We start from the raw sequence: 16012 nt of genomic DNA on the forward strand, positions 1-16012 counted from the left end.
AATATGTTTAAGAACAACTCTATTAATAACTGTTTTTACATATTGCCTTTCTTCCTGTTTTAAATGTATACATCAGTAACAAAACTTACAATTCTATTATTTTCCTTCTAGATTTATTCCTCACGACATTGTCTGCCTCTAGTACCTTCCAGTTTGAGATATGGGAAAATGTGGTAAGAAATCTTTTCTTTGAAGCATTTTTAAATGATGGCTTTCAGTAAAAGCACACAATTTTAGAATATAAAATGAAAGTAATCACTTGGTCGGTTGGTTTCAACAATAAATAAAACAACTTTAAGAGCCTTTGGTTGCATTTGCTGCATTCAAACTGCTGAATATTGCTAAAGGAAATGATTCATTCAGCATCAATTCCTCTGCAGGTTTTTAGGCATGACTGCCAATTAAACCAATCAGTCTGCCCTAATGCAAATGTTAACAGGGCCCCTGCTAGGCTGTCAGCTGTTGAGAGAGGTTACTGTCATTTAATTTGTCAGCATGATGGTTTATTGAAGAAAACCCTTTTTAAAAGACTAATTTTTCCTCCTTGCCTTCAGGCTTATATAAAAAAACAAGAACAACACACACTAAACTTACTGCCAACTTGACCAGGATTAAGGAGTCTTTCCCAATACATGTATTTTTTTAATTGCAAGGTGAAGAGTCCCAAACTGATGTCATGATTTATTTTATTTTCCTTTTAGCTTGATGTAGACTATATGAAATATTAATTAATGAAGAATAGAACACTCCAGATCTTAAAGTTAAATTTCAGGCTACATAATAGAAGACAGAATTTGAGGACAGGCCAAATTGGCCAACTGACTGACATCCATCAAGTAATGGTCAAGTTTTAAACCTCACTTTCCTCATATGCAAAACAGGAATAAGAGTGCTTCATATAATGTTTGTGAAGATTAAATGAAATAATGTGTGTAAATGTCAGGCACACAGTAGACACTTAACAAATTTTAATTTTAGATCTCTTGATTTCCCATCTATTTACTAATGATTGTATTTTATTCAATCCAAATTGAACCCATATATAGGTTTTTATTAAAATACAGATGAAAAATAAGCAGATCCCAAAAAATGTACCGTACAGTTTGTGGAAGGAAATTCGTTATTAGCCATCTCGTAAAGCATAGTCAGTGATGTTGGTCATGACTCAAATTTTTTCATAGAAGAAAACTCGGATGAGTGGAAAAGCTATGTGTAGACAAGATCAGGGCTTCTAAATGCGACTTCTACAGTAAGCAATTTTATCCTTTTTTTTTTTTTTAACATGAGAAAAGGGAGAAGGACAATGAAACCAGAAAGATTTAGTTTTGTTTACTTTTTAAAAAATGCAATTATATTTGTTTTACTGATGATAGAAATATGATTGTTATATACTCAATAATTACTGTAAATTAAATTTCCCCCTGCTGGGGACATTTGTTTTTAGGTGGCCTTGGAAACAATACCTAAAGTGAATCCTGAGGTATCAGAAATGAGAAAATCAATCATTTTGATTAATCTGTATCCATCTGGAGGATAAAAAACCTCATTACACATAAATATAAGGTGTATATAAAATTATTAAGTACTTTTAAGTGTCTGATGTCCTCTCAGCCTAGGCTGATTTTCTTTTTCCCTAGGTTAGATTTTTTTTTTAAGTATAATTAACATGCAGTGTTATATTAGTTTCAGGTGTACAATGTCATGAATCAGCAGCTCTATACACTTCTAAGTACTCATCAGTATAACTGTACTCTTAATACCCTTTATCTGTTTCACCCATCCCTTCACCCACCTCCCCTCTGGCAAATACTATTTTCGTCTCTGTATATAAGAGGCTGTTTTTTCTTTCTTTTTTTTTTTTTTAAAGATTTTATTTATTTATTTGACAGAGAGAGAGACACAGTGAGAGAGGGAACACAAGCCGGGGGAGTGGGAGAGGGAGAAGCAGGCTTCCTGCGGAGTAGGGAGCCCAATGTGGGGCTCGATCCCAGGACCCTGGGATCATGACCTGAGCTGAAGGCAGACGCTTAACGACTGAGCCACCCAGGCACCAAGAGGCTGTTTTTTCATTTGTCTCTCTTTTCTTTGTGTGTTTGTTCATTTTGTTCTTAAATTCCACATATGAGTAAAATCATACAAAGGTTGTCTTTCTCTGACTTAACTTCACTTAGCCTTATACCCTCTAGAGTCATCCATGTCATTGCAAATTGCAAGATCTCATTCATTTTTATGGCTGAGTAATATTCCATTGTGTATATATACCACAGCTTCTTTATCTCTCTATGAATGGACACTTGGGTTGCTTCCATATCTTGGCTATTGTAAATAATGCTGCAATAAACATAGAGGTGTTTATATCTTCTCAAATTAGTGTTTTTGTTCTCTTTGGGTTGATACCCAGTAATGGAATCATTGGATCATATGGTAATTCTATTTTTAATATTTTGAGGAACTTACATGCTGTTTTCCACAGAGGCCCCACCAATTTGCATTACAATCAACACACAGAAGGTTCCTTTTTTCCGCATCCTTGCCAACACTTGTTACACTTGTTATTTCTTATGTTTTTGATTTTAGCCATTCTGACAGGTATAGAGTGGTATATAACAGTGGTTTTAATTTCCATGATGATTAGTTATGTTGAACATCTTTCTAAGTGTCTGTTGGCCATCTATGTCTTCTTTGGAAAAATGTCCATTCAGGCCCTCTGCCCATTTTTTAATCAAATTATTTGGGTTTTTGGTGTTGAGTTATATTAGTTATGTATATATTTTGGATATTAACCCCTTATTGGATATCATTTGCAAATACCTTCTCCCATTCAGTGGGTTGCCTTTTGTTTTGGTGATGGTTTCCTTTACTGTTCAAAGCTTTTTATTTTGGTAGTCTCAATAGTTTAATTTTGCTTTTGTCTCTCTTGTCTCTCTCTTGCTTTTTCTCTAGACACATCTAGAAAAATGTTGCTACAGTCAATGTCAAAGCAATTACTGCCTATTTTCTTTTCAGGAGTTTTATGGTTTCATGTCTCACATTTAGGTCCTCATAATCTATTTTGAGTTTATTTTTCTGTATGGTGTAAGAAGGTGGTTCAGTTTCACTCTTTTTGCATGTAGCTGTGCAGTTTATGGAGTACCATTTGTTGAGGAGACTTTTTCCCATTGTATATTCTTGCCTACTTTTTCACAGATTAATTGACCATATAAGTGTGGGTCTATTTCTGGACTGCATTCTGTTCCAAAGATCCATGTGCCTATTTTTGAACCATTATCATGCTGTTTTGATTACTACAGCTTTGTACTGTATCTTGAAATCTGCAATTATGATACCTCCAGCTTGCTTCTTCTTTCTCAAGATTGCTTTGGCTATTTGGGATCTTTTGTGGTGCCATACAAATTTTAGGATTGTTTGTTCTAGTCCTGTGAAAAATGTTTGTATTTTGATAGGAATTGCATTACATCTGTTAGATTTCTTTGGGTAGTATGGACATGATGACAGTATTGGTTCTTCCAATCCATGAGCAAGGAGTATCTTTCCATTTGTTTGTGTCATCATCAGTTTTTTTCATCAGTGTTTTATAGTTTTCAGAGTGTGGGTCACTCACCTCCTTGGTTAAGTATATGCCTAGGTATTTTACTATTTTTGGTGTAGTTGTAATTGGGATTGTTTTCTTAACTTCTCCTGCTGCTACTTCATTATTAGAGTATAGAAGTACAACAGATTTCTGTATATTAATTTTGTATCCTGTGACTTTACTGAATTCATTTATCAGTCCTAGTAGTTTTTTGGTACATTTTTAGTTTTATATAGAGAGAGTGTTACGGCATCTGCAAATAGTGAAAGTTTTACTTCTTCCTTACCAATGGATACCTTATTCTTTTTCTTGTCATACTGCTGTGGCTAAGATTTCCAGTACTATGTTGAATAAAAGTGGTGAGTGGACATTCTTGTCTTGTTCCTGAACTTAGAGAAAAAGCTCAGTGTTTCACCATTGCATATGATATTAGCCATGGGTTTTTCATATATGGCCCTTCTTATGTTGATGTATGTTCCTTCTAAAACTACTGTGTTGAGAGTTTTTATCATGAATAGATATTGTACATTCTCAAATGCTCTTTCTGCATTTGCTGATATGACTACTAGGTTTTTATCCTTTCTCTTGTTAATGTGATAATATCACAATGATTGATTTGCATGTATTGAACCACCTGCGCATCCCTGGAATAAATCCCCTTAATCAAGGTGAATGATTTTTTTTATGTATTGTTGGATTCAGGTTGCTAATATTTTGTTGAAGGTTTTTGCATCTGTGTTCATCAGAGTTATTGTCCTATAATTTTCATTTTTTGTAGTGTCTGTCTGATTTTGTTATTAGTAATACTGGCCTCATAGAATGAATTGAGTGGCTTTCCTTCCTCTTTTTTTTTTTTTTTAAGTTTGAGAAGAATAGGTATTAACTCTTCTTTTAATGTTTGGTAGAATTTACCTATGAGGTCATCTGGTCCTGGACTTTTGTTTGTGGGAGTTTTTTGAATACTGATTAAATTTCACTACTAGTAATCAGTCTGGTCAATTTTTCTATTCCTGATTCAATTTTGGGATATTACAGGTTTCTAGGAATTTATCCATTTCTTCTGTGTTGTCCAATTTGTTGGCATATAATTTTTCATAATGTTTTCTTATAACCCTTTGTATTTCTGTGCTATTATTTCTCCTCTTTCATTTCTGATTTTATTTGAGTTCTATTTCTCTCTTTCTTTGGGGGCATTGCTTTTTGGATGAGTCTGGCTAAGGGTTTTTCAATTTTTGTTGATCTTTTTAATAAACCAGCTTCTGAGTCATTGATCTGTTCTATTGTGGGTTTTGGTTTTTTTTTTTAATTCTCTATTTCACTTATTTCTGTTCTAATCTTTGTTATTTCTTTCCTTTACTGGTTTTGGGCTTTAGTTGTTCTTTTTTCTAGCTCCTTGATGTGTAAGGTTAGGTTGTTTATTTGAGATTTTTCTTGTTCCTTAAGGATTCTGTTGTTATAAACTTCCCTCTTGAGACAAACCATAAGAGACTCTTAATCTCAGGAAATAAACTGAGGGTTGTTGGAGTGGAAAGGTGTGGGAGGGATGGGGTAGCTGGGTGATGGACATTGGGGAGGGTTATGTGTTTTGGTGAGCGCTGTGTATTGTGTAAGCCTGATGAATCACAGACCTGTACCTGTGAAACAAGTAATACATTATATGTTAATAATAAAAATTAAATAATAAGTTAAATTAAATTAAAAAATACCCTCTTAAAACCACTTTTGCAACTTCCCAAAGATTTTGGATCATTGTGTTTTTATGTTCATTTGTCTGCATGTATTTTTTTATTTTCTCTTTGATTTCTTCCTTGACCCATTCATTGTTCAGTAGCATGTTATATAGCCTCCATGTATTTGTGTCCTTTTCAGATTCTTTCTTGTGACTTATTTCTAGTTTCATATTGTTGTGGTCAGAAGAGATACATGATATGATTTCAGTCTATTTGAATTTATTGAGACTTGTTTCATGGCCCAGTGCATGATCTAATCTAGAGAATGTTCCATGTGCCCTTGAAAAGAATGAGTATTCCACTGCTTTTGGGTGAAATGTTCTGAATATATCTGTTAAATCTATCTAGTCCAATATATCATTCAAAGCTGTTGTTTCTTTGTTGGTTTTCTATCTGGGTGATCTATCCATTGATGTAAGTAGGGTGTTAAAGTTCCCTATTATTGTATTCCTGTTGATTTTTCCTTTATGTCTGTCAGTAGTTGCTTTATGTATTTAGGTGCTAGAATGTTGGGTGCATAAATATTTACAATTGTTATATCCTCTTTGGATTGTTTCCTTTATCATTACATAGTGTCCTTCTTTGTCTCTTGTTTTTTGGTTTTTTTTCACTTGCATTTACATGGTAAATGTTTTTCTATCCCTTCTCTTTCTGTCTACATGTGGATTTAGGTCTGAAATGATTATCCTATAGGCAACATATAGATATATCTTGCCTTTCTATCCATTCTGTCACCCTATGTCTTTTAGTTGGAGTATATAGTCAGCCCATTTACATTCAGTGTAATTATTGATAGGCACATACTTACTGCCATTTTGTTACTTGTTTTACAGTTGTTTTTGTTTTTCTTCTCTGTTCCTTTCTTTTATTGTCATCCCATGTGGTTTGATGGGGTTTTTTAGTGATATGCTTAGATTACTTCCTCTTTATTTTTTCTGTATCTATTAAAAATTTTTGATTATGTGATTACCATTAGGTTCATATATAACATCTTATGCATACAATAATCTGTATTAAGTTAATGGTCACTTAAGTTTGAACCCATTCTAAAAACACTAAATTTTTAGTGTTCCCCACCCCACGTTTTCTATATATGATGTCATACATTACATCCTTTTATTTTATTAATCCCTTGACTGGTTTTTATAGATATACTTGATTTTACTGCTTTTTTCCTTAACCTTTGTACTGGTATTATAAGTGATTAATCTAATGCTTTTATTTTGTTTGTATTTACCTGTGAAATCTTTGCTCTCATAATTTGCTTACTCCTAATTGTGGCATTTTCTCTCCACTCATAAAACTCCCTTTTAACGTTTCTTAGAAGGCTGGGTTAGTGGTGATGAAAACTCCTTTAACTTTTGTTTGTCTAGGAAACTTTTTATCTCTCTTCGTCTTCTGAATGATAACCTTGTTGGGTAGAATATTCTTCATTGCAGGTTTTTCCTTTTCAGTACTCTGAATATATCATTCCACTCCCTTCTGACCTATGAACTTTCTGCTGACAAATCAGCTGATAGCCTTATGTGGTTTCCCCTGAATGTAACTGGTTTGGGTTTTTTTTCTTTGTTTTTTCTCTTGCTGCTTTTAAAATTCTCTCTTTATCAGTCCTTTTTGCCATTTTAATTATGTGTATTGGTGTGGACTTCCTTGGGTTGATTTTGTTTGGGGGGTCTCTGTGTCTCCTGGATCTGGATGTCTGTTTTCTTCCCTGAATTAGGGATGTTTTCAGCTGTTATTCCTTTAAATAAATTTTCTGCCCCTTGGTCTCTTCTCCTTCTGGGATCCCTATAATGTAAATGTTATTACACTTGATGATGTCACTGAGTTCCCTAAGTCTATTCCAATTTTTTATTATTCTTTTTTTTATTTGCTGTTCAACTTGGTTGCTTCCCATTACTCTGTCTTCCAGGTTGCTAATCCATTCTTCTCCCTCTTCTAATCTTCTGTTGATTCCCTCTAGTACATTTTTAATTTGTTATTGAGTTCTTCCTCTCTAATTGGTTTCATTTTATATTTTAATCTCTTGTCTCACTGAGATTCTATACTCTTTTCTCAAGCCCTGTAAGTATGATCATTACTTTGAATTCTTTATGTATACTGTTTATCTTAATTTCATTTAGCTCTTTTGCTGTGGTTTTGTTTTGTTCTTTCATTTGAAAAATATTACTCTGTTTCCCCAGTTTGTCTAACTCTCTGTTGTTATATATTAGGGAAGTTGGGTATGTCTCCTGATCTTGAAAGTAGTGGCAGCCTGCTGAATTAAACCTAGTAAAGCAATGTAGTAGGAGAAAAATCATCAAGAAGAGACTAGATTTTGATTTGGTCTTTTTTATTATTATTGTCTTTAAAGAAAGTTAATAAGTTGGCTATTGGACAGTAGAGACTAAGGGTTGTTCTTCCTGTAAAACAGCTGGATCGGTAAGGTACCCATGTTAACAATTAATAAGTCACTGGTACAAATTAAGAGAAATGTAGACTAATATTAATTAGTTCAGATAAAGTATAGGTTTTGTAAAATGGAGGATTATTTTCAGTTAGAGATTGGGCAAACAATTTGTAGTATTCACTAAGAGAAAAAAAACAAACCTTGAAATTATATTAGGTAGTAGAACTAGAGCTTCAGCAAATCTTGTTAGAATGTCAGTTGTGGGGCCACCTGGGTGGCTCAGTCATTAAGCGTCTGCCTTCGGCTCAGGTCATGATCTCAGGGTCCTGGGATCAAGCCCCGCATCTGGCTCCCTGCTCCATGGGAAGCCTGCTTCTCCCTCTCCCACTCCCCCTGCTGTGTTCCCTCTCTTGCTGTGTCTCTGTCTGTCAAATAAATAAATAAAATCTTTAAAAAAAAAAAAAAAAAGAATGTCAGTTGTGCACACAGTCCCATGTAGGTGCTCCAGGAGGCACAAAAGTTAAAGGAGCTTATAGGCCAAAAGGGCTAAGATGTGAGTGTAGGCAACTCTGGATGGTTTGATGAGACATACAAACCTCATGCTACAAGTAGCTCAGAGGCAGAGCAGTTGCTTCCATTTGGTCCCCCCATGATCATCAGGGAAGACTTCAAGAAAGATGTGGTATTTGAAATGACCAGTACAGATGAGTGGGATATTAGTAGTTGGAAATGACAAAAAAGAAAGAGATGGACAAGGAAGTACAAAGGAAACTCAGGACATGTTCAGAGAATAGAACTTGGCTGGTTTGGGGCAGAGCATGAAAAGATACTAAAAGGTAAAATTAGAAGAGTTGGTTCAGGTAAGATCAACAGAAGCCTTGACTTCTAAAGTAATTTGATCTTTTAAATATTTATTGAGAAGCTTTTAAATGTTTTAGAACTTAAGGTGAGATGAAAAGAGCTTTCATTATTGTAGTTATCTTGCTACTCCATATCAGATAAGCTTGCATGGAAAATCTGGAGGCGGGGAGATAACTGAGGTGGAATTTACTATAACCTGAGAAAGAGGTGAATGATTAAAGGACTAAAGTACTGGGAATGGCCTAGAAGGGATAAATATAAGAGAGAAAGACCATTAATGCAAGGTTAATTTGTGTTTTCTATTAGTGACTGGTAAAAGAAAAGACAAATGAAATATCTAATTTGAGGCAGGAAAAAAATTATTTCAGATAAGACATATCAAGGAGGTGGCTAGAAATATAAGGCTAGAACTCAAAGAAGAGACTAGGTAAGTGTCACAAAGGGGAACAGCTAGGACAAGAATGACAAAGTCATTGGGCTTTACCCATCACACTTTATGTCAGAAATTTTCCATCTTGGCATTATTACCTTTTGGGACCAGATTGTAGAGTTCTGTCCTGTGCACTGTAGATTGTTTAATAGTATCTCTGACTTCTACTCGCTTAGATGCTAGTAGCTGACCCCAGTTATGACAATCATAAAAATCTCCAGACATTGTCCAAGGTCCCCTGGAGAACAAAATCACCCCCAGTTGAGAATCATTGGTTTATAAGAATAAAGATGTAGACACAAAATAGTCATCAGATATTGCTTCTTGATCATTTTTTCAAACATTGTAAGTATAACAGTTTTAACATTAAATATTAAAACATGTGGGCTGGGGACAGTTGGTTAAGCACCCGCCTCTTGATTTCCACTCAGGTCATGGTCTCAGGGCCATGAGATCGAGCCCTGCATCAGTCTCCACACTGGGCATGGAGCCTACCTAAGATTCTCTCTCCCTCTGCCCCTCTCCTCCTTCTGCCCCTCTCTCCCTGCCCCTCCCTCTCTCTCTCTCTTTAAAACCAACAACAACAACAACAAAAACCCATGCAGACCAAAGCATAGTCATCTACAAAAAGATACTTGTTAAAACATTGCACTTATGGTTGGCATTAAAGCAGAAAATGGCAGGTAGTTTCCTCTATCAATGTCAATAGGTTAGCTGTTTCAATGGTAGGTGGTAGTTTTGGTAGCAGAAATAGTGGTATTCCTACTAGTGTTCCTACTAGTGATAATAGTTAATGTTAACTAAACGCATACTATGTGCATATATTCTACTAAGCACTTTATATGGATTATCTCACTCATCCTCACAAAAATGTTGTAAAAATACATTTTCAAGATAAGTAAACAGATACTTAGAACAACTTATTCAGGGGGCGCTTGGGTGGCTCAGTGGTTAAGCATCTGCCTTTGGCTCAGGTCACAATCCCAGGGTCCTGGGATCAAGCCCCGCATCAGGCTCCCTGCTCGGAGGGAAGCCTGCCTCTCCCTCTCCCACTCCCCCCTGCTTGTGTTCCTGCTGTCATTGTCTCTCTATCAAATAAATAAATAAAATCTTAAAAAAAAAAAAAAACTAATTCAGATCTGAATGCTAGCAAACAGTGGAGCTAGAGATAGAACTAGGAAATCTGTCTCTAAAATTTCTACCCTTAAGTCATTCATTTGGTGAAAGGCAAAAGACATAACTGCAGCAGAACCCCTAGTGACTTAGCCCAACTTTGGATTGTAGGGATACAGTGAAGGCCAGTAAGAACAGCATAGTAAAGAATGGGAGAGAATGCAGTGTGTTAGTGTCAAATAGCAGCCTATGAAAAAAGTACTTGCAGCTCATAAGCACAGGACTGCCATTATAAAAATACCATGTACTTGCCTGATAACTTCACATTTTGCAGAATACTTTCTAATCTATCACTGCATTGATCCTCTCCAGAACCTTCAAGTAGACAGTACATTTATCCCCTACTAAACAATTAAGAACTGAGGCCCAGAGCAGTAAGTGGCTGTTCCAAAGCGATACAACTTGCCAATGAAAGCAGGACTAGAACCCCTGTCATCTAACTCCATGTCTAGTGCCCTTTCTACCAGACTATACCAAGAATATATTCTCTATCTCCAGCGGTTGGAAGGAAGTATTGCTTTTCTTCTATTGAGGTTCAGGGCCATGTGGCATTTTAGACATGGAAGGCCATCACCTGGGAAGTACTCAGTGTTCCTTGATAGAGATACATCGTGAGGTTATATCCAGAAATATTTCTAAGTATATTTACTAAGTTTAACAGAATTTCACTGGGGTAATTTGTTCACTTGAATTAGTATAATGGGTTGATATTCCACTTTATGTTACATGAAGTTGATATATTTTAAGAGATTTTTCCATTCATTCTAGAACCATTATGTCCCCTATGTATCCAATGCTATGATCTTTCTAAAATGCAAAAACACTTGACACTTCAGCCAGAACTTTGGCTCCTTTGATATATCTGTAATGTAATTTCAGATATCAGTAAGACTAGAGGGGATTCATAAGGTTTAAGACACTACATAAATAAGATTTCTATAGAAAGAGCATTCAAAAAATATATCAGATACTTTAGTAATTATAGGGGAAATATATTTCTGCATGCAGATAATGGAGTGTTAAAATGTTTGGAAAATTGCCTGTCACAAGACAAATCTTACCCACTTACTCATGTTCCTCAAGCATTTGGTCTTCATGTTTTCAATGCAGCAGTGCCATTCTCTGCAAATACCAGAAGGAATTTCTTAAGAAATTAACTTGCAAATCTGTGGTATCCTTAGGGGAAAAAATTAATTTTTTATAGTATTTTTCAACATAGAAATATCTATGTAAAGCATGTAGTAATCAGAGTCAGTATGTCAAATAGTGAAGAGATATCAGTGATAAGAAGAGAGCTCTGAATAGAACTAAGTGCTTCAAATCCCAAATTCAGTGTTTTGGCTGATTTTTCTGGTGTTGTCATCTAAAATTATAGAAAGGAAAGAATAATTTAAAGAAATGCATATTTTTATAACTAAGATGTGTTAACTCTCCATTTTTGAAAGGGTAACTGAAACAAATGATCTTTAATGGGTTTTCTTTCTTGTTTAGCTTAGCTACCCCTGGTTAGTATCTGCCAGTTAACTTAATCCTTTGCTCCCTTTTTTCAATGATACATAAACTTGAATTGCTAAGGAATTAGCTCTATAAGGATCAGTGGAATTCTCATCTCATTAGAATCTTAATTTTTTTCTTAATTGTGTCCAACAGAAATCTTCTTCCTTTGAAATCTCTATAACATAGTGTCTTTGCTACTTACTTGTACCATTTATATATATTACCTTCAGAAATTCTATTTTCCTGACATATCTTATCTCCCAGCTGGACTATAAGCTCCCTCGAGGTAGGAACAATTTTTTTTTTTACTTCTTTATATTACCAAATATAAATATACCAAATATACTATTTCCATGGTACTTGAAAGTAGAAGACACTCATTATGTCTGAAATTATAAAGAAGATTTAGTAAAGGATATAAAACTAGAAGGGACAGCAAGAAAAGCACTCCAGGCAATCTTTATCAACTCATAGCAGTTTCTTTTTTTTTTTTATGATAAAGGTATTATAGGAAAGTGGAATGATTTTTGTGCAGCACAACAAAAGCCTTAAATTATTTATTTCCCTGCTTCAGTTTAAATGCTTTCTTTCACACTTGACGAATGAATTGATAGTCTAACCCAAAATTTTCTGCCATTAACAGGATGGAAATTTTTCTCTCAATACTGTATTTGAAAAACCTCCAAACATGATGGTGATCGGACAGTCCGCATTTGCAGACTTTGGTAAGATTCTTTTCATTTTTCAAATTCTACCCCTCTCTCTAACCTAGTCATATTAATTTCCCATCCCTGATATAACTTTATTGCCTTCAGAACTATTAAAGATTTAAAAGATGGCTTTTCTAGTATTATACATGGTAGATAGTCAATTCCTTAATACAAGGAGCAATTTATGACATTTATGTTTAAAGTATAATTTGAACTTAAGGGACTCCTGTTTGCAGGAGTAACATGCAAAACAAGGAGGTCTGTTGAGGCTTTTCTAGAGAATACCAAATAGTAATTATTGTGAAAAAATCTTCATATATATCTAGATTATGGAACCAAAAAAAAAAAAAATTTGGAGTTAACCTGACCTCTTGAAACTTGGATAATAAAAACCATTTTTATTTACATCTTAATTCCAAAGAAGAATAACATCTATTAGGAATTTGTCACATGAGAACACATGAATCTCTGTTTTCCATGAGATTCTACACCATAAATCAAGTTCACACTGGTTAGGAACTTCTAAAACATGTATGGCTCTTTCACCATTTGTCAATTATTATTAAAAAGGATTTTGGTATTAGATGGGAAACTAGTCTAAATGACCACCATCTAAGAGTTTGAAGCTCACTCCCCTCCTACTTTTCCTTCATTCTGCCAATAAACACCTCAGCCTGTTCCTCAGAATCCAGATGACATGTCACCATGTCCAGAGGCCTCAGTTTTCTCATTCATAAAATGACAGCGACGATCATATCCACCTCACAAGACTACAGTGAATAACACAATGTGAGTAAAGCACAGTGTCAGGCAAACAGTAAGATCACAAGAAAATACTGTATAATATGAGTCTTTTCATCAGACTTACCTGGTTTTATTGTTGTTACTGCTCTTTGCTCAATTGACTAAATCAATTAATCGATCAATGTCATAGAGATAAATCCTAAGGCAGCTAAAGCAGGTTTAATAGTGTTATTTGATGGAAACATCCACATACATCTATATATTGTAGTGTATTTTAGTTTCATTATGTTGAATATTACTTTGATTTTGAGCAGATTTCTGGTGCCTGATTTATAGTCTTTAGTAAGCAAATAGTCAAGTTACAGAATATATGAAATTATTTTTTTTAATTTGCTGACTGACTTGATTAGCTGGATTAATGACAAATACTTTTCCAAGTCTCTCTCTAGAAAAAAAAGTATATATGCATCATGTAATTTTCAGAGGGCACATAATACCTCCCTTAATCTCTGGCTAAGATTCTCCAAATTGTCGGGGGGGAGGGGAGGTGTGAAAAGTCCAAATTGAAATTACTTGTTTTATAATTGTGTGTTTTGTATGATAAAGTGCCTTGTTTTAACAAAATTATTAGTAGCTTTACTTAAATTTTTTTTTTAATTCTTCTAACCATAAACTTAGACATTTACATGTTGGTATTTTTTAAATGTGCAAAATATAGGATACAGTCCATTAAGAAACATAACTATATATCCCCCCTATTTTTAATGACTTTAGGTAACGTATCAGTAAACACTTTTAATATATCAGTAAGCTTTAAGTAAATATCCCACAATATCTTTTTAAAAGTCCATGTATTTTTAGTTGGGTATTATCAAAAAACAAGACTGCTAATGAGTCCAAAAAAGCAGATGACATCGAATAAGGTTACAAATGTTAATATATACAAAATATACATTTTCTATACATTTGCATACATCTGTGAATTTCATCCTGCCCTCCATCCTCAACTCCCCCTGAAATGCGCGCACATGCGCACACACACTCTCGCTCTCTCTCACTCTCTTTTAGAACCAAGTCAAGAGAAGAGACTGACAGCCAGGAAGTCAGCATGATTTCAGAAATTCACCATTTACCAAATGGGTAACAATTGGTTAAAAAAAGCACTGGCTTGAATAAGTAATCGAGCTTACAGGAAGAATCCTATACCAGAAAGGAGGGTTTAAGTGCCTCCCAACTCACTTAAGTTGTTTAGGAACAGAAGTTGTTTTACAGCTATGATGAAATTTTTAGCTGCTAACATAAAATATTTTATTCAAGATTTTTAAAACTCTACTTTAAATTTAGGCTATTCTGATCTAGCCAAAGGGAGGTGGGTAGGGTGGTTTGACACACAAATCAGGAGCCTTTACCAAAAAAAACCCAGAATAATTACTCAAGCTAAATATAATGTTATTTATTTCCTTAATAAAACAAAGAAATACTATTCCAGAAATCAGCTAAATAAAACTCCATGGAATATTATATAGCCAGTGAAAATGATGGCTATGAAGATTCTGTTAGAAGAAAGGAGCAGAACAATATGTTACACAATGTAATCATCTTAAAAAAAAAACAGATTAGAAAAAAATATATCAAACTGATAGTAATGGCTATGTGAAAGCAGGTTAATAGGTTATCTTACTCCCTGTTTTTCAGATCTTCTGTTATGTGGTTAGATTAATATATTAATTTAATTATTAAAAAGTAAATTATGGAAGAGTAATAGTCAGCAAGGGCAAGAAAGAAACCAAAGTATGCACCTAAAGTGTCATTAGATTTTTTTGGCATAGTACTTCTAAGTTCATATATAATTGATCCTATCCTCTGAGTTGGATGAACTTCTTTAGAGTACTTTAACAAGAACTTTAATTTTAATAAGATCTTTAACTCCTACAAATAAAATGCAAAAGTTAGACCTCTTATGTTTCAAATATTGTACTGAATGCCATGTAATAAAGCACAGATTTTAATGTAAAGTCCTTGCCTTTAAGAAATGTATTGTATAATTGGGAAAACAAAAGACAGATTTGTAAAAAACACAAGAATAGAGTAACAACTGCCACAATATATGAGAAACTAGACTATATTTCACTGTTAATTACAGAATTAATGCCACAGACAAGATGCAAAGTATTGTGGCAAATTGAATCACTTTAGGCTGAGAAAGGATAGGAAGACTCATGGAAGAGGTGAGATTTTGGACTGGACTTTGAAACAACTCTGAAGTTTGGCTAAAAATATATAGAGTTATAAAAACACGGTGTGGGGGTGCCTGGGTGGCTCAGCCGTTAAGCGTCTGCCTTCGGCTCAGGTCATGATCTCAGGGTCCTGGGATCGAGCCCCGCATCGGGCTCCCTGCTCGGCAGGGAGTCTGCCGCTCCTGCTCCCTCTGCTACTCTCTCTCTCTGTCAAGTAAATAAATAAAATATTTAAAAAAAAAAAAAAAACACGGTGTGGTTAGTGACTAATGAGTAAACCACTTAGGCTTGAATAGATTTTCTGTAAAAAATGTAAAAACATATAAAAATGGACTGAGAACACATTGAATTGCCAAATGATAGCAGATGAACAAATCTTAATTTTATTCTGTGAAAGCAGTGGGAAGTAGTAGAACAATTTTGAACATCTTTTTGTTATTACCTTTTTAAATTAACTTCAGAAAGTAAAAATCTTCTGGTCTGGTGGGATATGCAGAAGGTATTGCTTCTTGGACATGGAAAAGGATTCAGGGGAAAATCATTAGAATCTCTGATATGCCTGAGATTTTTATATCAAAAGAGAGGCAGATTTAAAGTCTTAAGATACTGGATTTCTAGGGATAGAAACCAGTCAGAAGACAGGTCAGGTCTGAAATAGTAAGAGCATGCA

The 16012-nt window shown here is 34.5% G+C and overlaps 1 protein-coding gene across 1 annotated transcript in view; it reads left to right on the plus strand.

Annotated features, from left to right (window-relative positions):
• The window catches only part of ITFG1 (integrin alpha FG-GAP repeat containing 1), a 343036-nt gene that overhangs the window by 113022 nt on the left and 214002 nt on the right, over positions 1–16012 (plus strand). The window contains exons 7-8 of the mRNA XM_035025279.1: positions 112–173; positions 12295–12376. Coding sequence (XP_034881170.1) covers positions 112–173; positions 12295–12376 — 144 coding nt within the window. The remainder of the gene's footprint in view (positions 1–111; positions 174–12294; positions 12377–16012) is intronic.

The sequence above is a fragment of the Mirounga leonina genome, unplaced genomic scaffold, assembly GCF_011800145.1.
Source record: "Mirounga leonina isolate KUSES-001 unplaced genomic scaffold, KU_Mleo_1.0 Mir_180, whole genome shotgun sequence".
NCBI lineage: Eukaryota > Metazoa > Chordata > Mammalia > Carnivora > Phocidae > Mirounga > Mirounga leonina.